Below are 23,952 nucleotides of genomic sequence, written 5' to 3' on the forward strand. Positions count from 1 at the left end.
GTTGTTCAGCAAAACGCCTCACAAACGCCTCACAAAAGATCCAAAGCTTTAGTGTGTTTTGATTCAATGCTGAGTACAGCCAAACTTGACAGTCTCTTCTCTGTCATTGTAGACCACAAATAATACCTCATTCCTTCCATCTACTTGGGTCCGAATCTTTATACAGTCTATGGTCCGAAATGCTTCTCGTTTTGCGCCGTCCTGTTCAGATGAAATCGCCGCCAATCATATTTCGACGCTCGCGTGTTGCATTCACTTGCACTCGGACATTAGATATTTTCTCTCATAAATGTCCGATGAGCCACAACTTTTCTTTCAAAACAAAGCTACCAACGAACTGAGGTGGCCGCTGGGGTGGCAAGGCTATTTTTTAGGGTGGCAGTTGCCACCCCGGTAGATCCGCCCCTGCATAGTATCACCTTGGACATTGATCATTATTATACATTGAATAGAAAATGAATAAATAATAATAAATAAATAAAAAGAACAACCAAAACATACAGGCATCTGTATAGACACTCGTTACGTCACGCGCGCCATTACTGTTTGTCTCAGTAAAGGAAGGACCCCTGAAAATTCTACTTTCAGAACGCGGGCTAATGTAAACCTTAAAAAGGAAAGTGTTTAACAAAAGTTTCCATGCAAATAAAAATCCAAGTGGGGAGCTCGAAACACATGCGGAGTTAACGTTGTGTCGCTGCTGTTTCGACACAGAAGAGTGAAGTGTTTCTTCTGAGCTGGTAAACACTAGCTGGCTAATTTAGCTAAGAGCTAAAGCTGCTACAGCTGCGCAGTTTCGTTTCACAGAAAACACGAAAACACTCTGACACTAACTAGATAGTCTGTAACCTAAGCTGTGTTTTCCTGCCATAATATATCTTGGAAAGTGGAATGGGCCGACTATACAACACGTTTATAGCTGACTGCTGCTAACTACAACATAACCACAGAGGTAACTGTTCATATTTCCAAGGAATGTATTTAAGATTGTGACATTATTGTCAAGTTCTGGCCAGGTGGAGGGTCAAGAAGTCGCTTGAGTTATATGTGATGTTGACGAATAACAGTTTACGTCTTTTGTGTATGTAATTTTTATACATAAAATACGCTAGCTGGGGCAAGGTGTCCCAATATAACCAAGCGAGCCGTTTATGTTATTGTTTAAGGGAAGACTTGTTGATAATAACCATGCTTTGGTAGAAGTGCTGCTTTTAATAACATCACGTCTTGCATCACGATATAAATACAGTCACATAGCATTTACGCTTTAATGCTTTTCTTAGTGCTTGGAAGTGTTCCCTCCAATTCCCCTTTTCGGCCACAGAAAAAAAGCAACAACAAAACAAGTGGGCACTTTTTCTTATTTGCTTAGTTCAGATCAAAAATAAGCTCAGAGCAGGACAATTGGTGGATCCAATGTTGTGGTGGTCACTGTTGAAAAGGACTTTCCTGTTTTTACTTCATACATATATTGTTTGTGTACTGTATCTTACGAATTCATGTGGAAGAAAAACATTGGCAAGACAGTGCATTTGCATTGTTGACTATGCAATAGAAAGCCATTACATTCGCAAATAAATGTTTTCTTTCTCTAACGTTGGGGTTTGTTTATTTTGCAAAGAGCTATCTAAGGTTAAAACAAAAAAAATTCCATCATCATCTGATGTCCCAAAACACAACATCTGGAACAATGTTTAGCTGTAAAACTGTACTCCGCAAATATAATTTTTATTTACAACATATTCAACATTAATCACTACCATGTATTTGATGATAAAGCTTCAGCACTTTCGGTCACAATACTTGTTTCTCATACATGCATCATTGCTGATTATTATTTCCGATTATTTTTAAAGTGACCTCATCCAGGGTTTGGTATTGCTGTCTCAGTCCTTGTTCCTCTCCTACATCATCTATGTTCTGTTACACCTCATCCATCAGATACAATAATACATCATAATTGTTTTATCTCTACTCTCTTTTAGCCATGATGAAGAGACGTGTCGAAGCAGCACCACTGCAGGGGGCGAAGAGGCCATGCGATGACAGCAGCTCAGATGAAGAGTCGCAGCTATCCAGACAAGGTAAAACATTATTTCCCCCTGCAAACAATTCCTCCCACAAGTGAAAAGATTATCGAGAAATTATTATTACTTTAGACTTTCTTGTTTGTTTGTTTATTTGCCTGCGTGTCGCTGCCTGTTCCTGTTTCTAAATGAATGTTTTTCCCTGTGTGTCTGTGGTTCTGTTCTGTCTAGACTCGAGCCAAAATGACTCCTTCAGTGACCAGGAGGACCAGAGACCAGGATTCTCCATGCCCTCTGTAATAGCTGATGACCCGGACAATGACCCCACTCAAAATGATGCCTCCTCTGATTTCACTATGTACAACAGTGTGTCACAGAAACTCATGGTAATGTATTCTAAACCACACTTACTTACTACTACTTACTAGTTATCTAATATACTAGATATTGACAGTTTCATAGTCTGTGCTGCAGATTTCTGGATCCCAGATAGTGTTTATTTTAGATTATGTGCAAAGAAGAGTTTTCCACAGTTTTTGTATAATTCCCTTTTTCCCTGCTTCCTCTTACACCTTTAGGCCAAGATGGGTTTCCGTGAGGGTTCAGGTTTGGGAAAGTTTGGCCAGGGACGCAAAGAGATCATTGAGGCCTCTACCCAGCGAGGGAGAAGGGGTCTCGGTCTCACACTGCAGGGCTTTCAGGGGGAGCTCAGTGTCGACTGGCGCGACGAACCAGAGGTACACAGAAGTAAATAATAACCATATTGCGTGTTTCTCTTTTAATTATGAGAAATGATCTACTATTGAGCCATCAACTGTGTTTTTCATTTCCAATCCTTAATTCCTACACATACTGACATGTTGACATGATCTGTATCTCCATTGTTTTATTGTTTTCTCTCTCTTTTTGACTCTTTTCTTTCCAGCCCACGGCCGTACAAAAGGTAGACTGGTTCCCAGAATGCACTACAGAGAACCCAGATGCCACTGAGCTGAGAGACTGGATGAAAATGGGGCCGGTAAATAGAAACACTTCAAACTTACTTGATCTAGCCAGGATCCATTGAATGTTCGTAATATTGGGATGCAGATTATAATTTTCAAAAGGGGGGTTCGTTTAGCATGAAACACTTGAAATAACTAGAGGACAAGTTAAAAAAGAAAGTAGAAAGAAAGAAATAAATTGAGGTCAAAGAAAACTATTTCTGCTAAAAATGTAGCAATGATTGAGAGTCAGACCTAAACATTTCAGATGTATGTATCTCACACTGCACTGTAGTACATTCATGTACCTTTAGTTGTTCATGTTTTATTATCTTTGCTTTTAAATTAGTGTTTTTAAATGCCATTTTATAATATGTTTCTTAATGCTCTTAATGTCTTTCATTTTTGTGAAGCACTTTGAATTGCCGTGTGAATTGCCGTGTGTTGAAAGGTGCTATATAAATAAACTTGCCTTGATCTGGATTACACTACATATATATATATATATATATTTCATGTTCACGTTCACGCAGGCCCTAGGGATGCCGCAGTGTGCCTATCGGTTAAAGGTGGGGTAGGTAAGTTTGAGAAACCGGCTCGAGATACACTTTTTGTTATATTCCATGGAATGCTCTTAACATCCCGATAGCAATGAATATCTTAAGTGCTTTGACAAAAAATCCATAAAAAAATCTGTGGAAGCCGTAGTACTGTAAAAAGCACGACCAATCATTTTAGCCGGCCCGGCTAAAATAACTGGATGGCCTACCTGCCTGTCAGCCTTCCATCTGTGCACACACTTATCTCGTGCCCTCATTGGTCATGTGTGCGTTGGAGGAGGGGCTCTGTGAGGAAGTGGCAGATTCTTTCCAGTTGTGTATTTTCAAATTTTAGCGCACTTGAGCTGGTTTCTCCAAAATGACCTACCTACCCCACCTTTAATTAACTTGGGAAAACACTGGTTTTATCAAAAACTCAGGATATTTTACAAGAAGATATATTTGTTGATAACACTCAATATCTGAGGAGGCCTTTGATCTTTAAAGTTAAATGAATTGAATTGAATTGGCTTTATTTCTATTTTTAAAAGCAAAGCACCTGAAGGGGCGGTCTGCAAGTATGGAATTGGTGTGGTGCTGAAAGCCCTGTAACATCAAGCGGCCTCTTTTGCCTCAAATGTGTACGTTTTGTTCTTAGTCTTCTTTTTTCCTGCTTACAGAGAAAACTTAAGATTGAGGATGAAACAGAGTTTTGCACTGAAGATCTTCTGCACACTCTCCTAAGGTGCAAGGTGAGCTTTAACTTCAAATTGTTATGCTTTTTCAAATGTTATTAACAAACATCGAACTGTCTATACAGGAACCTACATATGAAACACTATGATGAACATCTTAGTGTGTATGTCTAGGCAATCAAAAGAGTTCACTACTGCATTTAAGTGTCTTGTCTGTTTCCTCTTCTGATAAACTACTGGAATCCCTTTTTCAATATGGTACTATGGTGAATGAGTTTATCAATGGACTCTTCTTTGTGTAAAGCTCTGTGAATGTCCACATATACTTGATACATCTAAATCATAATACTATAATATACCTGAGTTGTTTAACTACGGTGTTTGTTTGTTGTTCAGACAATATTCGACAACCTGGAGGGCGAGGAGATGAGGAGAGCACGGACACGCTCTAACCCTTACGAGACGATCAGAGGAGGTGTCTTCCTCAACAGGTCAGTACGTAGGCGGTTATCAGCAGAGTTGTCATGTTATTAACGTGGGTCATTTTGTGTAAGTCATTTGCTCTGCTTACATATTGAAAAAACTCAAATTATGAATTACTAACAGCTGTTTTTGAACAATGGCAATGTCAAGAATGTGGCTGTGTGTACGCTTAATTAACATTTGTATATATCATCTGTACATAATATCAGGAAATAAAATCGGACTAATAGTTTCCAGCTTTTACTAACGACAATGACAAGTTGTTTCTGTGTCTCTCTCTATTCAGAGCCGCTATGAAAATGTCCAACATCGACCATTGCTTCGACCAAATGTTTACCAACCCTAAGGATTCACAAGGGGTGAGTTGGTCAGCAGCAGATATGTGTTTGCAGAGACCTTTATAAACAGTCGGTTAAACAAACCTCTCTCATTATGCAGAAACCTCTGACGAAGGACCGCGAGGGCGAGCTTCTGTACTTCGGTGACGTCTGTGCGGGGCCTGGAGGCTTCTCAGAGTACATACTGTGGAGGAGGCGCTGGCACGCCAAGGGGTTTGGCATGACGCTGAAAGGACCCTGTGACTTCAAACTGGAAGATTTCTTTGCGGCTCCAAGTGAGCTGTTTGAGCCTTACTACGGTACGCACACACATCACATGAGCAGAGCTGCAGAAACTCAAGATCTGTTCTAAATGCAGATATCGCCGTCCCTCTGAGGCGCACTGCCTTTGCACAATCTGCATTTTCATTTACGGCCACCAAAACACTAACTCATTCTCTTATGGTGCAAACAAGTTGATATTAAGCAACCAGTCATGCCTACATTAATTACACTGTCATCTGAGTTTTTCCATTTGAACTGTATTGTAATATGATATTTGAACTGTATTATTTGATTGACCTGTACTTAAATCATGTTTTATAATCGTTTGTGTGATAGAGATTAAGCAATGTTGTGTTCGTTGATGTATTTGTATGCATGGTCCTTGTTGAAATAAATACAGCATAATCACGTTCAGAGAGGAGGAGAGAAAACAGTCACGTCTCAGGTGATGAATGATTCAGACTCTTGACCTTTATGTGTCGCAGGTGAGGGAGGGGTGGATGGGGACGGAGACATCACTCGGCCAGAAAACATCACCGCCTTCCGAAATTTCGTCCTGGAGAGCACAGAGAGAAGAGGCATGCACTTCCTCATGGCAGATGGGGTGAGACTAATTCACATGTCTATTTTAGTTTGTACTGCGGGGTTTATTTGTAGCTACAGCTCTGCAGCAAAGTATCTTAGATTTACATATCAAGCAGAAGATAAGGTTACAAAGTCCTGCTCTCTGGGGTTTCCTTTACTGATTGGATCACTTTTGGTTTCCTAACTGACTGTTTCTGGCAGGGTTTCTCTGTGGAAGGCCAGGAAAACATCCAGGAGATCCTGAGCAAACAGCTGCTGCTCTGTCAGTTCCTCACTGCCATCTCGACACTCAGGACAGGTGTGTGTATCCATGTGCATAAATGAATCAGTCAGCTTTCCTGTCCATCGTGACATTTTAGACTTTGGCTGTAGCTCCTAACCTTTGTCCCTAAAACTCTGGGAAACTAATGAAAACATTTCTGTGCAGTCTTGTTACACGTACCTTCATCCTATTCATGATGTTATACTCACCACTGCACACTGTTTGTTTACGCTAAGGATTAGAATAAACCAGTTTCCTTTTGCTTCTCCAGGTGGTCACTTTGTCTGCAAGACCTTTGACCTCTTCACTCCCTTCAGTGTGGGTTTGATCTACCTGCTCTACCTCTCCTTCGACAGGATCTCTCTCTTCAAACCCATCACCAGCAGGCCGGCCAACTCTGAGAGGTGCGGCTGTGTGTGAATGTGCACCATGTGCTAGAACATCTATGTGGAGTTTGTGGCTTGTGTATGTTTATTGACAGGGTAATTATTGTATTTTAAACACATTTTCTTAACTTATATAATCTGCATGTCCTCTGATATAAATCATACATACGTACAAAACGTTGTTGTTGTAAACTACATGACTACATAAAGGCATTAAGAAGCATATCGACTGTTCGTCTTCAAAACATCATGTGATCCTAACATGGACTTTCCCTCATATCACTTTTTTACTGGATCACTTAGCCTCAGCCTTACACAAAACGTGGCTGTGCAGGCCAATACAAGTTACCATAAAGACCATAATGAAATAAAAAATGTCAACTTTAAAGGTCAAGTAATATTCAGCAAGTCTCAACCCAACTGAAATGGAACACTGCGCTATGGATCAAATGTTTCATTCATTCTTACAAGAGAGAGTTTTTCACAGAAAGGTCTTGCATCTGTTAAACTGGTGCTTCTCTCGCCCTGCAGGTACGTAGTGTGCCGTGGTCTGAAGCCCGGCGCAGACGCCATCAGAGAATACATGTTCAGAGTCAACCTGAAACTGAACCAGCTGAAGAACACAGACACGGACGTCACGGAGGTGGTTCCTCTGAGCCTCATCAAGGAAGACACAGACTTCTACCAGTTCATGGTCAACTCCAACGAGAGGTACAGACACACAGTATTCACAAAGGCCTGTTAACCTTTTTATTTCAGAATCAATGACTGACAGAAATGTGTTTACTCTCACTGCAGCCTCTGTGTGGTCCAGATCAAGGCCCTGGCTAAGATCCACGCCTTCGTTGTAGACCAGTGAGTGAGCTGTCTTGATCTTGTCTGTGTGCATTCATCTGTATGACATTAAAGTCTTTTTTCTTTTACTGATTATGTGACGTGTGTTCCTCTAGGACTCTTTCTGAGGCGAGGCAGGCAGAGATTCGGAAGGAGTGCCTGAAACTGTGGGGGGTGAGTGGAGAAACTGTGTTATATATTTACTAGATTGAAGTCGGAATAAAACCAATCCAATAGAAGCAATAGGTTTGGTTGAATAATGCCGTTTTGTTCGATGTAATTCTACTCCTAAATACATTGTACTCCCATCCCCAGGTCCCAGACAAGGCCAGAGTCACCCCTACTTCCTCAGACCCAAAGTCAAAGTTCTACGAGCTGATAAAGGTCAGTGAATGAATCTGGGATTAAAGAAACCCTACTGGGAGAAAAGGTGACGCTGATAAATGTGGGCTGTCAGAGGATTCTACTTCCTAATTAATAATACATGTCAAATAAAAAAATGAAGCAGCTTTTTGCACTTTGGTGAATCCTAAAAAGTATTTATCTGGTTCAAAATCCGATTTCAAAACAAATATATTCTTTTCTGATCTGTTCACAAATGAGTAAAACTCCAATAAATGAGCTGGTTTAAAATGTGTCTCCATATCTCCTCAGAACTCAGATGTGGAGTCATTCCAGACAAAGCTCACACCTCTCACCTCCACTTCACTCGAGAAGTTGCGTCATATCCTTGACCACAGGTGCATTGTGGGAGGTGGAGAGCAGATCTTCCTTCTTTCGCTAGGGGTGAGTCAATGTTGCACTGTAGTTATGTATTTTCCACACAACCTGCTCAATCCTCTATTATTAGGTAGATTTAATAATATTGAAGAATATAGAAATGTAATTTAAGTATTTTTCAAGAATGACATATTTGATATCAGATAGCAGCCTATATGTGTGATGTGCTCTATTTCAACATCCAGGCCAGTATCATCAAATGCTGTCCTTAAACCTCATCCCATTTCTGTATCTGTCCTCTCAACTTCCACTTGGCTTTGCTTTGATTTTGGGAAAGATTCAAATGCAGCGCTGAAAGGCTAATCTATTCACCCCCAATGTTTGTATTAGTTTATTCAGAGGGCTACTAGTGAGCAAAGAGGATTGAATATGTTCTTAAAGCATGGTAGCCTGTAGATGAACCTGGTTTGATCTCTTTATCTGCTCTCCCTGTTTCCCCTTGGCTTGTGTAGAAGTCTCAGATATACATATGGGAGGGGAAGCTGCCGGTGCGCTGGAGGAAACTGGAGAGTTTCAAGCTGGAACTGCCAAGAGATACACTTCTGAGTGTGGAGATCGTCCAAGAACTAAAGGGCGAGGTGAGACGAAGAACAGATGAAATATAGGAGCCAGTCTCGTAATCTCTTGATTTCTTTCTGAAATAACAACAATTCTCATGAGATGCTATGCACTTCTGTTGTGTCCTGCATTCCTAATTGTTTACTCCAAAAACATGCTTCAGGTTGTTGAGTTCAGTTGTATTTGTCGGAGTTTTCAGTGTTTTTCCCCCGTGAAAAAAAGAACAGTTGCATATTGTTAGAAAAACACCTCAGCAAGCATTTTGCTGCTTGTATTTGTAAAGATATAAAAGTTTCAATACAGTTTCTTTGGTCCTTAGGGCAAAGCCCAGCGGAGAATCAACGCAGTTCATGTGATGGATGCTCTGATACTGAATGGCACTGATGTGAGAGATCGGCACTTCAACCAACGGTAGGAATGATACACACAAACATCTTCATAACTAAATGGACCTACGATTGCATTACAATTCCCTTTCACACCAGTTTTTGTATTTGACTAAATAATGTACATTGTGTATCCAGGATCCAGATGGCTGAGAAGTTTGTCAAAGCAGTGGCCAAACCCAGCCGACCAGACATGAACCCTATCAGGTCATCATCTTAATGAATTTAACTATTTCAAATGTGCTTTGTCGTCTTTTGAAGGGATCTTTTTACATTACATTACCTTGCATTTAGCTGACGCTTTTATCCAAAGCGACTTACAATAAGTAATCTTATTCTCACTAAAGCACCAAAAGTGTGGACGGCATGAAGAAAACTCACTTTTATAGCTTCAAGCTTCACGCATAAAACATTTCAAATGTCATGGAAATGTAAACACAAAGCTTACAAGTAGATTTAGACTTTAATCCCCCTGTGACATTTTCTGATCACGTAAAGCCAACATGGTCAGCAAGTCTATTCGACACTAAAACAATACACTCCCACGTGCTGAGATTGTGACATAGCTACTACTTTATGATGCCGGACATGGTCCAATATGCAGCTCAAACTAAATGTGATATGGGTCCAGTGCTCGGGTTTTAATGAGTCGATTAGTTTGAGAGTACTTTTATATCTTACATGTCTTTATTGGTACTTCTGTATTTTCTCAAACAGAGTGAAGGAGGTCTACAGGCTGGAGGAAATGGAGAAAATCTTTGTCAGGTATGGCAGGATGTCGGTAATGGAGAATTTAAGCTTTATAACATCAGGCCAAGTTTCACATTCCTCTAACTATCTTTTCTTCATACAGACTAGAGATGAAGGTGACAAAGAGTTCAGGAGGAATCCCACGTCTGTCCTACACGGGAAGAGACGACCGACACTTCCTTCCCACCGGCCTTTACGTCGTGAAGACTGTCAATGGTATGAGTGGCACTTAAAGGTCACCTATTATTCAAAATCCTCTTCTTCATGTCTCTTCTTCATCAACATGTGTCCCCTCTTCTTCATGTCTCTTCTCCATCAACATGTGTCCCCTCTTCTTCATGTCTCTTCTACATCAACATGTGTCCCCTCTTCTTCATGTCTCTTCTCCATCAACATGTGTCCCCTCTTCTTCATGTCTCTTCTACATCAACATGTGTCCCCTCTTCTTCATGTCTCTTCTCCATCAACATGTGTCCCCTCTTCTTCATGTCTCTTCTCCATCAACATGTGTCCCCTCTTCTTCATGTCTCTTCTCCATCAACATGTGTCCCCTCTTCTTCATGTCTCTTCTCCATCAACATGTGTCCCCTCTTCTTCATGTCTCTTCTCCATCAACATGTGTCCCCTCTTCTTCATGTCTCTTCTTCATCAACATGTGTCCCCTCTTCTTCATGTCTCTTCTCCATCAACATGTGTCCCCTCTTCTTCATGTCTCTTCTACATCAACATGTGTCCCCTCTTCTTCATGTCTCTTCTCCATCAACATGTGTCCCCTCTTCTTCATGTCTCTTCTACATCAACATGTGTCCCCTCTTCTTCATGTCTCTTCTCCATCAACATGTGTCCCCTCTTCTTCATGTCTCTTCTCCATCAACATGTGTCCCCTCTTCTTCATGTCTCTTCTACATCAACATGTGTCCCCTCTTCTTCATGTCTCTTCTCCATCAACATGTGTCCCCTCTTCTTCATGTCTCTTCTCCATCAACATGTGTCCCCTCTTCTTCATGTCTCTTCTACATCAACATGTGTCCCCTCTTCTTCATGTCTCTTCTCCATCAACATGTGTCCCCTCTTCTTCATGTCTCTTCTCCATCAACATGTGTCCCCTCTTCTTCATGTCTCTTCTCCATCAACATGTGTCCCCTCTTCTTCATGTCTCTTCTACATCAACATGTGTCCCCTCTTCTTCATGTCTCTTCTACATCAACATGTGTCCCCTCTGTGTAAAGACATTCTGAAAGTTTCAGGAAAAAGGATTCTCTCACTTTTTGTCCTGACTCATTTATATAAAAACCTGTCTGAAAATGAGCTGATCAGATTTTGGCCACTTCATGATGTCATAACGATGTTTTGTCTTGTGTAACCAATAGCCAATCACCAACCGAGGTAACCCCCCCCCCCCCCCCCCCTTATCACCTGAATCTCCTCCTCGAGCACCATTGTGTTATTGTTAACCAAATATCTCTCAGGGGCGTGGGGAGTGGCTCCTTATTTTCATCTAAAGTAACAGACAGAGAATCAGCACTTTTGAAACAGGGCTGAAACAGAGGGGATTATGGGTAATGCTGCCATTATCTGTTTGGTATTTGGAGCCAAACACTTCAGAGACATGTTTGTATATATCTGAGACCTATAACATGTTGATGAAAACAGTATAATAGGGGACCTTTCACATTTCAATTCAGAAATGTTCAAAAAGATGTGTGTCTCTTCGCCTCCTTCCATCAGAGCCCTGGACCATGGCATACAGCAAAAACTCCAAAATGAAGTTCTTCTTCAACAAAACCACCAAGGACTCCACCTATGAAATGCCAGCCAACGCTGCTGCTCCCTTCAGGTTTGTAGCGTCTTCTCCACATTGAGATAGCAACATCTTTATGTGATTTAACAGTTTCCTTCCTTTGTCTTCACCTTCAGTGTTTGCCACGCTGAGCGGTACTTCTGGGCCTGGGTGGACGGGGTCATAGTCCACGAATCTCAGACACGGATGGACCCCGAGAAACTGTCCAAAAATGATGTTCTGTCCTTCGTCCACCAGAACCACCAGCCCTGAAACGCTTACAGAGCCCTGGGGCTTCACTGGCTGCAAACTACACAGAGAACGCACTACCATGCGGAGAATATAGAGTCTTGATTGATTTTATTTCGACAGTTAAAGAGGTATTCATAAAATACTACCAATTTAATAAATCCACCAATGCATCGATGAGAGCTATCATAAACTTTTAGTTTTTATAAATCCCTGTTTTTGTTGTCCAAGTCAATATCAATCAGTAAGTTGTTTTATAACCATTGTTAGGGCCCGCTTGTAACTATATATTACGCAGCGTATGGAAATGATTAACAGGTTGTAACTGGAGTTCTGGGGCTCAGGGGAGGAACTGTTTGCTGCAATTTCCAGCAGTGACTTTTGGACCGTGTGTAAGCAACGAACATTTGACAAACCACTCTGTCTTTTTGCCTTTTTCCACTGTCCTTGGCTCTATGGATAGTATCGAATAGGTCTCCCTTCATAGGACACAATGGAGACAAAAAGCTGCTGCAAGGATCCCTCCATTAGATCGCATTTCCCTGTAGATCAAGTTTTTTACACTTACACACACAAAATGTATGGATGTGTGTGTGTGTGTGTGTGTGTGTGTGTGTGTGTGTGTGTGTGTGTGTGTGTGTGTGTGTGTGTGTGTGTGTGTGTGTGTGTGTGTGTGTGTGTGTGTGTGTGTGTGTGTGTGTGTGTGTGTGTGTGTGTGTGTGTGTGTGTGTGTGTGTGTGTGTGTTGGTGGGGGTGTGTGTATCACATTAGCTTTGACAAGAGAGATGCACCTGCTATTTTGAAAAATGCTTGATAGAGTTACTGCTGTTAAACTATGCATCCATATCTGTCGCGCTTGCCTTGTTCTACAACTGCTCAACCTCTCATCTCCATGGAGACTATATCTCACACCAACAGGCCCCTTGTAATCACTCATTCAAAACTGTAGCTTAAGCCCAAATACAGCAATCATTTTCCGACTTATTTTCACTATTTTGTTCAAGTTCGTAAGAGTTATAGATGTAGCATTTCCCGTTCATACGTGGTCTGTCCCCTGTTTGTTTGGGTGTGTTTGTTAAACAGTTGGAAGGGGTCCTGTTGGTTTTAGGCTTTTACTCTGACTCCTCTTTGTTATTGTGCCTCATATCGCCTGGACTGTGTTCTTCTTAAATACTGCAAATGACTTATTTTTGTTCTTGTAAAGTTAGCTATGAATCCCCATGATGTAAATAACTATGTAGTAAATAAATGGGTGAAGATGCTCTTCCCAAAAATAACTTTGAACTGCCTGGTTACATTTCATTTATACGCCTGTGCCTGGATAAAGCCGCTTTGAGTCCTTTGTTGCCAACTTCATTATATTTAACACAGACACAGCAATACAATCAGTGAGCACAACAAGAAAAAAGATTATAACTACATTTTGATAAATGTCCACGACATTACATAATAATGTTGGACCCAGTTTGTAGTTTACTTCAGTTTTTAAAGTAAACAAATGTGCAATAATTGTCTAAGCGCTGGCCATGTCGTCTAATGATGAACAGTAACCCCTTCATGATGCGTTTCCATACTTGAAAGTGTTTTAAGTTGTACCTACCAGAGGACATGCCCAAACATCTTGATGAATATGGAGTTTTCTTTTTTCCTAGCAAAAGTTCTAGGGGTACAACAAATTAATTAAAAAAACAGCATTTTCAGCCGGCCAAATGTATCCCCCTCCCTTTGATAGTCTTTTTTTTAGTATTCTTTTATTTTTTAACGTATACTTTTTATCAATTCCTGCACCGCGTTGTTGCATGATTCAAGAACACCCAAACAAGTGTAAATGGTGACTTCAGTTTAACTTTTCTTTATTTACACGGTGTTGTTGACACAAAAGATAGGGACTCTTATTTTGAAGTTCCACTCGCTCAGCCAATCAGATTGCAGGTTTATTTAACAGGAAGCGATGCTCTGAAAACGAACGCGCTGGATTCACACCCTTGCAAATAGTGAGACTGCGTTTGACGTTACAGGTATTTATGTATTTCTATTTGTATTTATTCAGTAATTTAACATCTCACGAGATGAGAATATATTGTACTGTCAATAATTGCATCCCAGTATCGGAATTATTGAGTGAATTATGTATTTGCAGAGTTGTATAAGCTAAGATGTATTTGAGTTCTCGTCTTGTGACCTGATGTAACCGGTGTTACTGTGGGGTTTTGTAATGCCTTTCCATGAACAATTAATTTGCAGGTGTTGGAAAACGAGTTCACCGATATTTTACTCTTAGTAGTTTGGACAACCTTCACTCCAGTCATGCTGAAAGCTGTGGGACAGGCTCTGTTCTCAACCGGACTGCAGAACCCTAAATACACAGAAGGAGAGAAGAAAGAGGTACATGTTTTCCAGTTGTCATTGTGTCAAATGACAGTAAAATGTTTGCCTGATGTGGATTGTTCTCTTTGAATATGTGAGATGTAAGTAAAGGTAGTGCTGAAATGTCGAAAAATACAGTTTAAAGTGACAAACCTTCAGCGAATGCACAATCTCTATGTTTCGTATAGCAGGTTATGCAGATGTAATGTGTAAAAAGTAGACTTATTTATAGTGAAAACAGTGCAATAATAATGATAAGGCTCGTGTGGATTATACAATACACGTTGATGATAAATACATATGAACTACTAGAAATAGGCTACAGGTTAAATATTTTTATAATAAATGAAATATTTGAGTATGTCGTTTTGTCGTGAATGATAGGTTTTTGTAGTGCTAAAGACAAGTTGATCAACAGAAAATCAGTTGGTTTTGAAACTCAATTTTATCCAGTTTAAGTGTATACCATTTGCTGGTTCCAGATTCTCCACTGTGATAACTTGCTGCATTTATTTATTGCATTCAATTTAGATTAAGTCACTTTTGGACAGAGTGTGAAACAAACATGACTTTGCAGATCTAAATCTCTATTCAGTCAGGTTCTGTAATGCTGGAGGGGGAGAACAGTAATATTATTGATGAGAGATCAACTTTTGAAACTTTATTTGTATATCATGTTTCTAAAATATGTGACATATGAAAACTATGTGTGGGCTCATAGTTTAAAGTAACGCATACACATTCAGTTTGTTACATGGATAACAAAAAATCCCTATGGAAATACAGGCAAGGCTCCTGATCAGTTCAGAGTATGTTGTAAACGGATCATTGTACACTGGTTTCTGGTATTTTATTGATCTATTGGTAATCGAAAAAATGAATCAACAGATTACTTTATAACGAGTGTTTGCAGGGACAAGACTATGAGATCCGCACATACCTTGCCACAAACTGGGTGAGCACCACTCTGAGTGGTATGGAATGGGACGCGGCCCTCAGCGCAGGCTTCCGCAAGCTCTTCAAATACATTCAAGGCAACAATCAAAACAGTGAGTTTCATCCAGTCAAAATGTTGTATAATAAATAAAGCATGTACAGCCTGATCTAAGGCTGTATACATCTTTATTTATTCTGTCGATACTTATTCAGGGAAGTGTGGAAGTGGCTTTTCTTTGCTATTGTTAAAGAAACGTGTGTTAGATCCTTAAACCTAAAAAGAAAAACTTGATAAAACACAATCAGTCAGTTAAAAAATGTTTAAAGTGGCAGAAGGAAGTTATGGATGACTTTGGCATGGAGACAAAGCTGAGGAAAAAGTTCACTTTAGTGCTTGCTCAGCAGTTTCTGACTTTTCTGACTCGGCAGTTTACAGCAGCATTATTTATGAGAATACACAGTGTGTGAACTGAGTACTGCAGTGTAGGCTGATGCTGTTTAATCCTCTACATCTGCCACACATCGTGTTATGTTTCCACCATCTGTTCAGGTGTCTTTCTGTAGTGAAATGTAGATCCTCCAGCTGGCAACTTACACATAGTTTACACATTTCGCTGAATAGAATACATTTCAAACCGATCATCAACCAAATCGGAACATTTCTCACGTGCTTGTATATATTTTTCGCAGGCAGATGTGAGTTCTGCTTGTCTTTTATTCCCTTTTTCTAAAATGTGTTGTGATCGTGCCTTGTTTGTCAGAGGTGAAAGTGGAGATGACGGCTCCTGTGTCGTGCCGCGTGGACCCTGGAGCCGGCCCCGCTTGTGAGTCTCGGTTCACCGTGTCCTTCTACATCCCAGAGGAGCATCAGGACGCCCCCCCCGCAGCCGAGCGACCCCGACGTGTTTGTGGAGCAGCGGAAAGAGTTCACAGCTTATGTCAGGTAGAGTACAGCTTAGGCACCGACTGATGATACATGTTTTTTCTCATTTCAGGGGACATTTTGAAACATAGGTGCATGACTTAAAGGTCCCCTATTATACTGTGTTTCATCAATATATTATACGTCTCAGATATATACAAAACATGTCTCTGAAGTGTTTGGCTCGAAATACCAAACTCTGTGACTTTAGTTGAAAATAAGGAGCCAAGGTAACCACCCCCCCCCCTCACCTTATCACCTGAATCTCCTCCTCGAGCACCATTGTGTTATTTTTAACCAAATATCTCGCAGAGGGGCGTTACCTTGGTTGGTGATTGGCTAATGGTTACACAAGCCAAACAAATTGTTATGACATTATAAAGTGGGCAAAATTTGATCAGCTCATTTTCAGAAAGGTTTTTATATAAAAGGTTCAGGACAAAAAGAGAGAATCTTTTTTCCTGAAACTTTCAGAATCTCTTTACACATCGATTTTGCATAATAGGTGACCTTTAAGTTTAGATAATTTGTTATTGTTTCAGGACATATGGGGGTTTCTCCAATGAGAAAATTAAGCGTGAAGAGCTTCTGAAAGTTATTGAGAGCCTGAAGAGGGACGCAGTTCAATACGTCGACCATCCCTTCTACGTAGCCGGGTATGACAGTCCCTTCAAACTCACCCACCGCAGGAACGAGGTGTGGATCCTGAAGAAGGAGCAGGAATAATATGTTTAATGTTTACACTAAGCTCTGACCACTCCAAGCTTTACATAACCACATCATGGAAGAACAAAAAATACATGAGGGAAAAAATATACCTATTGTGTATGTGGAACAAAATGGAAGGTCACACTGACTAAATACTTTTTGTATATTAATTTGTGTGTTCTGCTTTATTTCCTTTGACTAAAAGATACTGAATTGTACACTTACTGATGGTCTTGACAAAGAGTCCTAACAAATTATTACAATAGCATTTTATAAAAAAATAAATAAAAACCCTGGGGAAAAACTGCATGCAATAGTTCAATATTACTAGTAGGTGGCGCCAACTAGTCAGAAAACATTCCTCATTTGGTGCGTCTTGTCATGACAAAAACCACACGTGCCTCTTCATTATTTTATTACAAATTGATTTTTTTTATGTGAGAATTCAATTTTTGTTTACCTAAATAGAAAAGACTGATGAAATAAAGGGTAGGTTCCTTTGTTTGAAAGCAATAATTGCAATGTAATGGTTCCTCTTGTCTGTTAGAGTTGCCAAGAGAATGCTTAATGATGCAACTGCGAACAAATGCAATCGAAGTTGAGCCTTAACCGATATGATGCTTTAACAGTCAGAGATAGTGTAATTAGGCTCCTATCCTCCAATCTAAAGGGTTTCTTTTTGTCTCACTGCAGCTCAGAAAAGGCTAGAGAGGCAAGAGAGATATTTGTTTAAAACATTTTTTTTAAATTAAAAATAAATCGGCCATCACTTGCATTGAAATCACCCCAGAAAGAAATCTCTTGCATCCAGTGTAGACAAGAGGAATCTTTACAGAACCCATCTCAATGTACAAATGCTCGTATTGTGTTGCTGTGAGCCTCTCCTTTCACTCCGACAGCAGGTTTTCCCTTATCAGTCAGTGTACCTGCTGTGAAGGTGACTTGGTAAATCTGATCTCTGACTTCTCTTTCTGTCACCTTATCACGCTCGTTGTGATGAGTGAGGGAGTTGGTTTAAATCTAGACCAGTCATGCTTGCAAAATCAAGAAAACATGTGCATTACCTCAATCATTTTATGAAGAGCTTATTATATACTAGAAGTTGTGTGTTTTGAATCCTGCATGGTACTTGGTGAGGGATTGGTGACGTAAGCACTGCACTGAAGTATGAATCGTGGGAAATATGATGTTTAAGAATGTAAAAATGTATGATCTCATTATTAATACCTCTGCATTAAATGATTGACTTTTCTGATATTTTGTACCTACATCTTCACTGGAGTGTGGTGGTGTATTTGATCTGCAGGGGATACAGTGCAGGCCGTCCTCCACACACTGATCATTGAGACCTTTCACCAGCAGGGTGATCTACTCCACACTGTAAGCTTCGTCCTCTCACCTTCTCCTCTGGCTCTCTTGTTGGTTCATGTCTGCTGAGTCATTCTTTTTATTTGTGGCAAATGTTCCCAATATCATGTTCAGACACTCAGCAGATCTGACATCTTTTTTTTATCCTCTGAACACACACTATATATCTGTTATTCGCCGGTCAAATCAATCTCACCGTCCCTGCTCAGTGAGGTGAAACTATGCTACAGATAGCAAATGTATAATGGTGCTAACATTTAAACACATGTGTATGTTTTATCTAAAGGGGGACCCTTATGAAAAAGAATGTTTTATGAGGGTGGACCCTTATATTTAAAAAGAGTTCCGGACTTAAGGGGGACCATTATAAAAAAAACTACTTTCTGGACTGGTGTACAGGTTGTTGGGTGGGATTGAAATGGACATTTTGGTTTGTCAGTATGTGTATATATTGTTACTTGAATTATCTGACGGCAAGATGGACACAGTGTGTGAGAGCAGATGGCACTGCTGAATTGGAGGTGGAGGGATTTCATTATAAATACTGAGGGGCGGTCATCGTTTCTGTGCCCTTGGGATCCACCACATATTACTGGTGTGAGTCGTGGGCAGTCAGAGTGAGTCAGACAGTCACTCTGCAGTCACTGGATAGGTCTATTATGGGTCGAGCCTGTGAATGAGTGTGTGTCCTAATAGGATGTCCAGAAGGAGACATAACTGATAACCTTTGGGTGGGGGGAGTGGGCCCTCTGGGGCTTGACGGACGAGTGTGGGTGTCATGGCAATGGCACTAATGAGACTGTGCGTTTTGGCAGATGGCTCACACACTTATAGAAAATAATGACAGAAACCATCTCTTTAAATATCACTTTGTTTTTATTACACAGACATACACATGAGCTTCAGCAGCTCTTCCAAGTACTTTTTCTGTCGTGTCTTTTCACAAGCTGCCTGCGATTGAGACGCTTTCCTGTCCTGAGACAAAGCTCGGAGCCCCAGGTGCTCAATCATGGCCGAGCGGGGTCTCAGACACACTTTGGTCACAGGTAATTACCCACGGGGTGTTATGGCTGTTAGGAGGTCTCACGCCTGTCTCCTCTCTTTATGACTCCATAGAGACCACATTTACTCAGCTGAGAGCACCAGTGCTGGCTTTGCATGGCTACGGATTAAGGGCAGTTGAAGGATGTAGCACAAATATTGACATGATTGCATTTTTGTTGTTATATGAAGCACTTTTAAAAGAAGGAAACAGCCAGGAGGGATCAGCGTAGTAAATGTGGCCCTCCATCACCTCTGAACTAAGATCGCAGCCCTGCTATGTGAAAATAAATAATCTACAATTAGGAAACCACTCCCTTTCAGCAAACGCTGGGCTCTAAAAAATGTACAGTCTTTGAAAACAAGTCAAAATGTTACTTAAAAGTCCTCTATGTATTTACATACAGAATCATATAAAACTGCAAAAAGATAAACTGAGCAGAAATGTTAACATTATAGAATTCATTCGAGCCCTAAAAAGCTTCTCGTAGGTCGCAGCAAATGTAGCGACGACTCGACCGCAACGCGTGGTGTTAGAGAAGCCAAACTCAGATTGTGTTCACTTCCAGATTATTTTTCAGCTCTTTGGTAACAAACATGAACACTACAAGACCCGGACAGTAACATAAGCTTCTCTTTTAATGTCATCCCCTCTTTACATGTATAGATTCATACTGAACCCCCAAACACAAGTCATGACATCACTTGTTTATTAAAACAATCTTTAAAACATGTTTTTAAAGTCACAAAGAAAAGGACCTATGAACAATGCATAATCTATAAACTAAAATGTTATGAGCGTTTTTAGAACACATTTTCTGTTTTGGTGTCTTCTAAACTTCACAGTTTCTCACTTCCTGGCCATCACTAAGCTCTGAGCCCTCTGCACTTTCTACGGACCACTGAACACCCCAGCTCTGACCGAAGAACAAGAAGCAAAACCTGGCCATACCCACAGCTTAAAGGAGACCTATCATGCTATATTTGAATAATATATTGTAGGGCCATACCTATATAAGGTATATTTATACGTTTTCTTTTTCAAAATACCAAACAGATCATGCATTATAGCCATGCCTCATTTCGCTCTATTTTGCTCTCCTCCACCCGTCTTTGCATGCGCTGCAGCTGACCACGCCCCCCTGCAAAGGAGGGGCCGAGTTACAGCATCATGTTACCATGCCACGGCAACCTCTCATTCCCCTGATTGGTGGAGAGTTGGCCATATAGGCGGAGCTCCTCGTCACTGACGTTAGACTATTTTCAAATCTGTATCAGTCTGTATCAGATCCGTTGTAGCCCCGTTTTTAGAGATGTTGGGTACGGAGGAAGAGAGAGGGTTGAGTTCCCTGACACACCGGGGACACATTCATGTATAAAAGACGTACAAAGGTGCATTTTGCATGATAGGTCCCCTTTAAGAGGTACCGTGGTGCTCTCTGTCGTACCACTTCCTCTCGTTCTTTCCACAATGTGATGGGCTGTTTGAAGCCAACACTTGCACAAGGGGGTGCATTCAAACACTTTCCAGAGCCAACAGAAGAGAAGCAGAAGCTGAGGAGGTTCACAAGTCGAGCGTCTACATCCCACCCTTTCCAATTGCCAAGCTACGTAGCACCACAGCAGCAAAGTTACTTTTCAATTCCTTCACTTCATCTTAGTTTACCACCCCAACCTTGTTCTTCAAAGAAACGTAAAAGGTCCTGCGTGTTAGGGACATGATGCAGTAAAAGAAAACAGCAAAACAAATGGAAAACATACTTAAAACACCAGGTGTAAAAGAAACACTTTTCTTTCAACACAAATGTGAGAATCCATGAAAAGCTGCAGCACAACCAGTCCACTTCAGATAAAGTTCAGCTCTGTCCATGACGGCGTGACCTCTGACCTCACATCAGCACCTGACACCCACCCCTTCGGGCTTTGGGGGGGAGTGGCACAGGAAGTTCTCTCCAGAGGGCCAGCTATTGGCTCCTCTTCCTGCCTGCTACCTGGTTATGATGATAGAGTTTAGCTCCCTGTATCGAAGGGGCGCTCCTTGCTCGTTAACTTCTGCTCTCTCCAGATAAAGTGCCATTGGAGTTATTGAGTACAGCCAGGGTCTGAGCCGAGGGTCCGGACAGACTTTCTGCAGGGTCTCCGTACTCGCTCTCAGCCAGCTCCCCCTCCCGCTCACAGATGACTGTCATTGGGCTGCTGAGCATTCGGTTGCGGGCATTGTACTTGCTGCTGGCGGACGAAGGCGGCGTGCGGGAGCGCCCATACTTGAACCCGCTCATTGAATAGGTCGATGCTGTCGGCGAGGACAGGGAGAACGCGTCGTAGCGGCTCCACTCATCTGTTGCCCTCTTCCTGCGGCCTGGGGAGCTGCAGGGGCTGTTTGGAGACCCCAGTGAGGAGGGAGAAGAAGCAGGAGAGTCCAACGCTGACTCGGAGTATGTTCGCTGGGTGCGAGGGCCGGTGGAGCGAAGCATCTCGGTGGCCGACATCCTGAAGCTGGTCTCTGAGCGGCTGCCCTTCTTCAGGAGGAGGGCCTTGAAGGTGTCGCTGCTGGTGGAGGACTTGCGGAGGTTGCGCTGGATGGAGCCTGTCTGGCGGGGCAAGGAGGACGTCGAGCCCGGGGACATCATGGCCGGGGACTCCATGACCGGGGACATCACGGCCGGGGACGCCATGACCGGGGACATCATGGCCGGGGACGCCATGACCGGGGACATCATGGCCGGGGACGCCATGCCCGGGGACGCCATGCCCGGGGACCCCATCACTGGGGAGCCCCCAGTTGGGGTGGCCGGTGGAGACTGGGGTTGGCTCCCAGCCCGGGACTTGTCCTCCTCCGTCTCCTTGCGTCCCAGGACCTTCCGCTTCGACCTAGGATAAGATGAAAATCTAATTATTGACATGTTTTTACAAATGTGGCTTAGTGAGCGAGTGACTGCAAGGATGGTTATTGAATTGATAGTTAAATCATTTAAGGGCCAACTAATTGTTGAGCTGATGAAAGAGCAAGAAGAAATGCAAGAGTTTGTCAGGAAGTAGTCATCAGATCCAATCATTCACATTCAAAGGAGGCTGCAGCGTATGGGATTTCATTTAGCAACTGAGCAGGAAGCATCCTTCAGCCCAGCTTGGTCATTGTTTCTGTGTAGATGTTCCAAAAAAAAGGATTTAACTTAAAACACGCGGCGCAATCTTTGTCCCATATTTGCCATACGTCAGCACTTCCCCCAGCAATTATGCGTCACAGCACACATCTTAAAGAGGTACAACAATAAGCAGTGAGTGGCGTGGATGCTCCAAAAAGAAAAGGAGGTCATAAGAAAAAGAGTTATACATTTTGGTTAAAGAGATTTTAGAAGAAAAGCTGCAGACGCTGCAGAAAAGCTCAAACACAAACTGGGAAAGGTGCCCAAAGCAGTTTCAATCACACAGTGACAATCCCGCCTCCTCTTAACAGGGGGCATCAGAGTGGTTGACTGCACCACTCACTCAGCCTACACCGGCTGGTGGGGGGGGGGGGGGTTAGGGCTAGCAGGGAAAACAGCGTTAATAATCTGAGGTCCAGGGGGCTGCACTGTGGGGTCTCTGTTGCTAATCCAGAGGTAGCGCCACTGCAGTGGTTTGCTAATTATAGGGAAGGGGCTACTTGCCACTTCGCACCTCTCTAGAAAGGAGGAACCCACCCTCTGCATGCCCCCTCTGCACAGGGAGGGAGAGAGGAGAGGGGAGACAGAGAGGAGAGGGGAGACAGAGATAAATGCATGAATACAGATTCTGTGAGAGCCATTCGATGCTAAAAGTCAAAGGAGCAGTGGGAGAAACATCCTCAGAAAGAAATGATTACACGAAGGACAGCAAACGTGTAGAGAATATACTCGTGAAGGTCAAACGAGAGGGTATGAATGGTTTGTGAGAAAATCCAAGACTGCTTTGTCGTTTTAGAAACACTGCAAAGTAAGTGTCTGCGCCCTAAATTCAACCTCCGTCTAGCGCCGTCCCCTGAGAGCTCACATTAGCCCATCAGCATTACATAAGACCGTCGCACCACACACACACACACACACACACACACACACACACACACACACACACACACACACACACACACACACACACACACACACACACACACACACACACACACACACACACACACACACACACACACACACACACACACACACACACACACACACACACACCTGAACTCAGTCACACCACAGCTCCATACTGAACTCATGGTTGGTGAAGACAAGTATAAGGTTATACCAATCCCCGTTATAGAGAAGTAAACAAGGCTGCAATTTAAGACCCGTGTCCGAGAGCTCCGTGGACTTCCTTCTCCCGGCTGTATTGCATTTGCTTTGGAGGATTTGCCCCAGACAGGTTGTGTTTTATGGCTGCAGCTGGAAAGACATTTCATTCAGGGTTTTCATCATTCTCGGTTTTCCCAGAGCGGGGGGGCAACATGGAGGGGGAATGAGAGGGCAAAAGAAAGTATTGGACAGGTAAGAGGGGGAGGGGAAATGCGTCTCAGGTGAAAAAGAAACATCGAATGAGATAAATGTTATAAAACATAAAGTATATCAAATTGAAGCTGATCATTCTGACGTATATTCTATTCATTATTAAATTGAAATGTCACAAATGGATTATAATTGAATGAAAGATATAATGTAAATAGCTAAGTTTACATTTCATTCTTCTCCAG

At 42.0% G+C, this 23,952-nt stretch overlaps 3 protein-coding genes across 3 annotated transcripts in view; 2 read left to right on the plus strand and 1 right to left on the minus strand.

Annotated features, from left to right (window-relative positions):
- The first annotated feature begins 564 nt into the window (after window positions 1-564).
- cmtr1 (cap methyltransferase 1) lies at window positions 565-13,177 on the plus strand. Its single transcript, XM_034076357.2, has 24 exons — window positions 565-952; window positions 1,986-2,084; window positions 2,259-2,413; window positions 2,606-2,764; window positions 2,953-3,045; window positions 4,230-4,301; window positions 4,641-4,735; window positions 5,014-5,086; window positions 5,166-5,364; window positions 5,815-5,933; window positions 6,116-6,212; window positions 6,448-6,580; window positions 7,094-7,273; window positions 7,361-7,417; window positions 7,513-7,570; window positions 7,712-7,780; window positions 8,051-8,182; window positions 8,629-8,754; window positions 9,054-9,145; window positions 9,259-9,327; window positions 9,838-9,885; window positions 9,974-10,086; window positions 11,599-11,707; window positions 11,788-13,177. The coding sequence occupies exons 2-24, from the start codon at window positions 1,988-1,990 to the stop codon at window positions 11,921-11,923; spliced, it is 2,481 nt and encodes an 826-aa protein (XP_033932248.1). The 5' UTR covers window positions 565-952; window positions 1,986-1,987; the 3' UTR covers window positions 11,924-13,177.
- A 676-nt stretch (window positions 13,178-13,853) lies between these two features.
- On the plus strand, window positions 13,854-18,087 carry LOC117440372 (heme-binding protein 2-like). The gene is given in 6 exon segments (XM_034076701.1): window positions 13,854-13,917; window positions 14,144-14,284; window positions 15,180-15,315; window positions 15,964-16,079; window positions 16,081-16,145; window positions 16,667-18,087. Coding segments are annotated over 5 exon segments (579 nt in total). The 5' UTR covers window positions 13,854-13,917; window positions 14,144-14,206; the 3' UTR covers window positions 16,851-18,087.
- A 970-nt stretch (window positions 18,088-19,057) lies between these two features.
- LOC117440371 (NHS-like protein 1) overlaps window positions 19,058-23,952 on the minus strand; it is a 127,564-nt gene continuing 122,669 nt past the window's right edge. The window contains 1 exon segment of the mRNA XM_034076700.2: window positions 19,058-22,112. Within this exon segment, the coding sequence (XP_033932591.1) occupies window positions 21,287-22,112 (826 nt within the window). The 3' untranslated portion in view covers window positions 19,058-21,286.

Source organism: Pseudochaenichthys georgianus, chromosome 24 (assembly GCF_902827115.2).
Source record: "Pseudochaenichthys georgianus chromosome 24, fPseGeo1.2, whole genome shotgun sequence".
In the NCBI taxonomy this organism is placed as follows: domain Eukaryota; kingdom Metazoa; phylum Chordata; class Actinopteri; order Perciformes; family Channichthyidae; genus Pseudochaenichthys; species Pseudochaenichthys georgianus.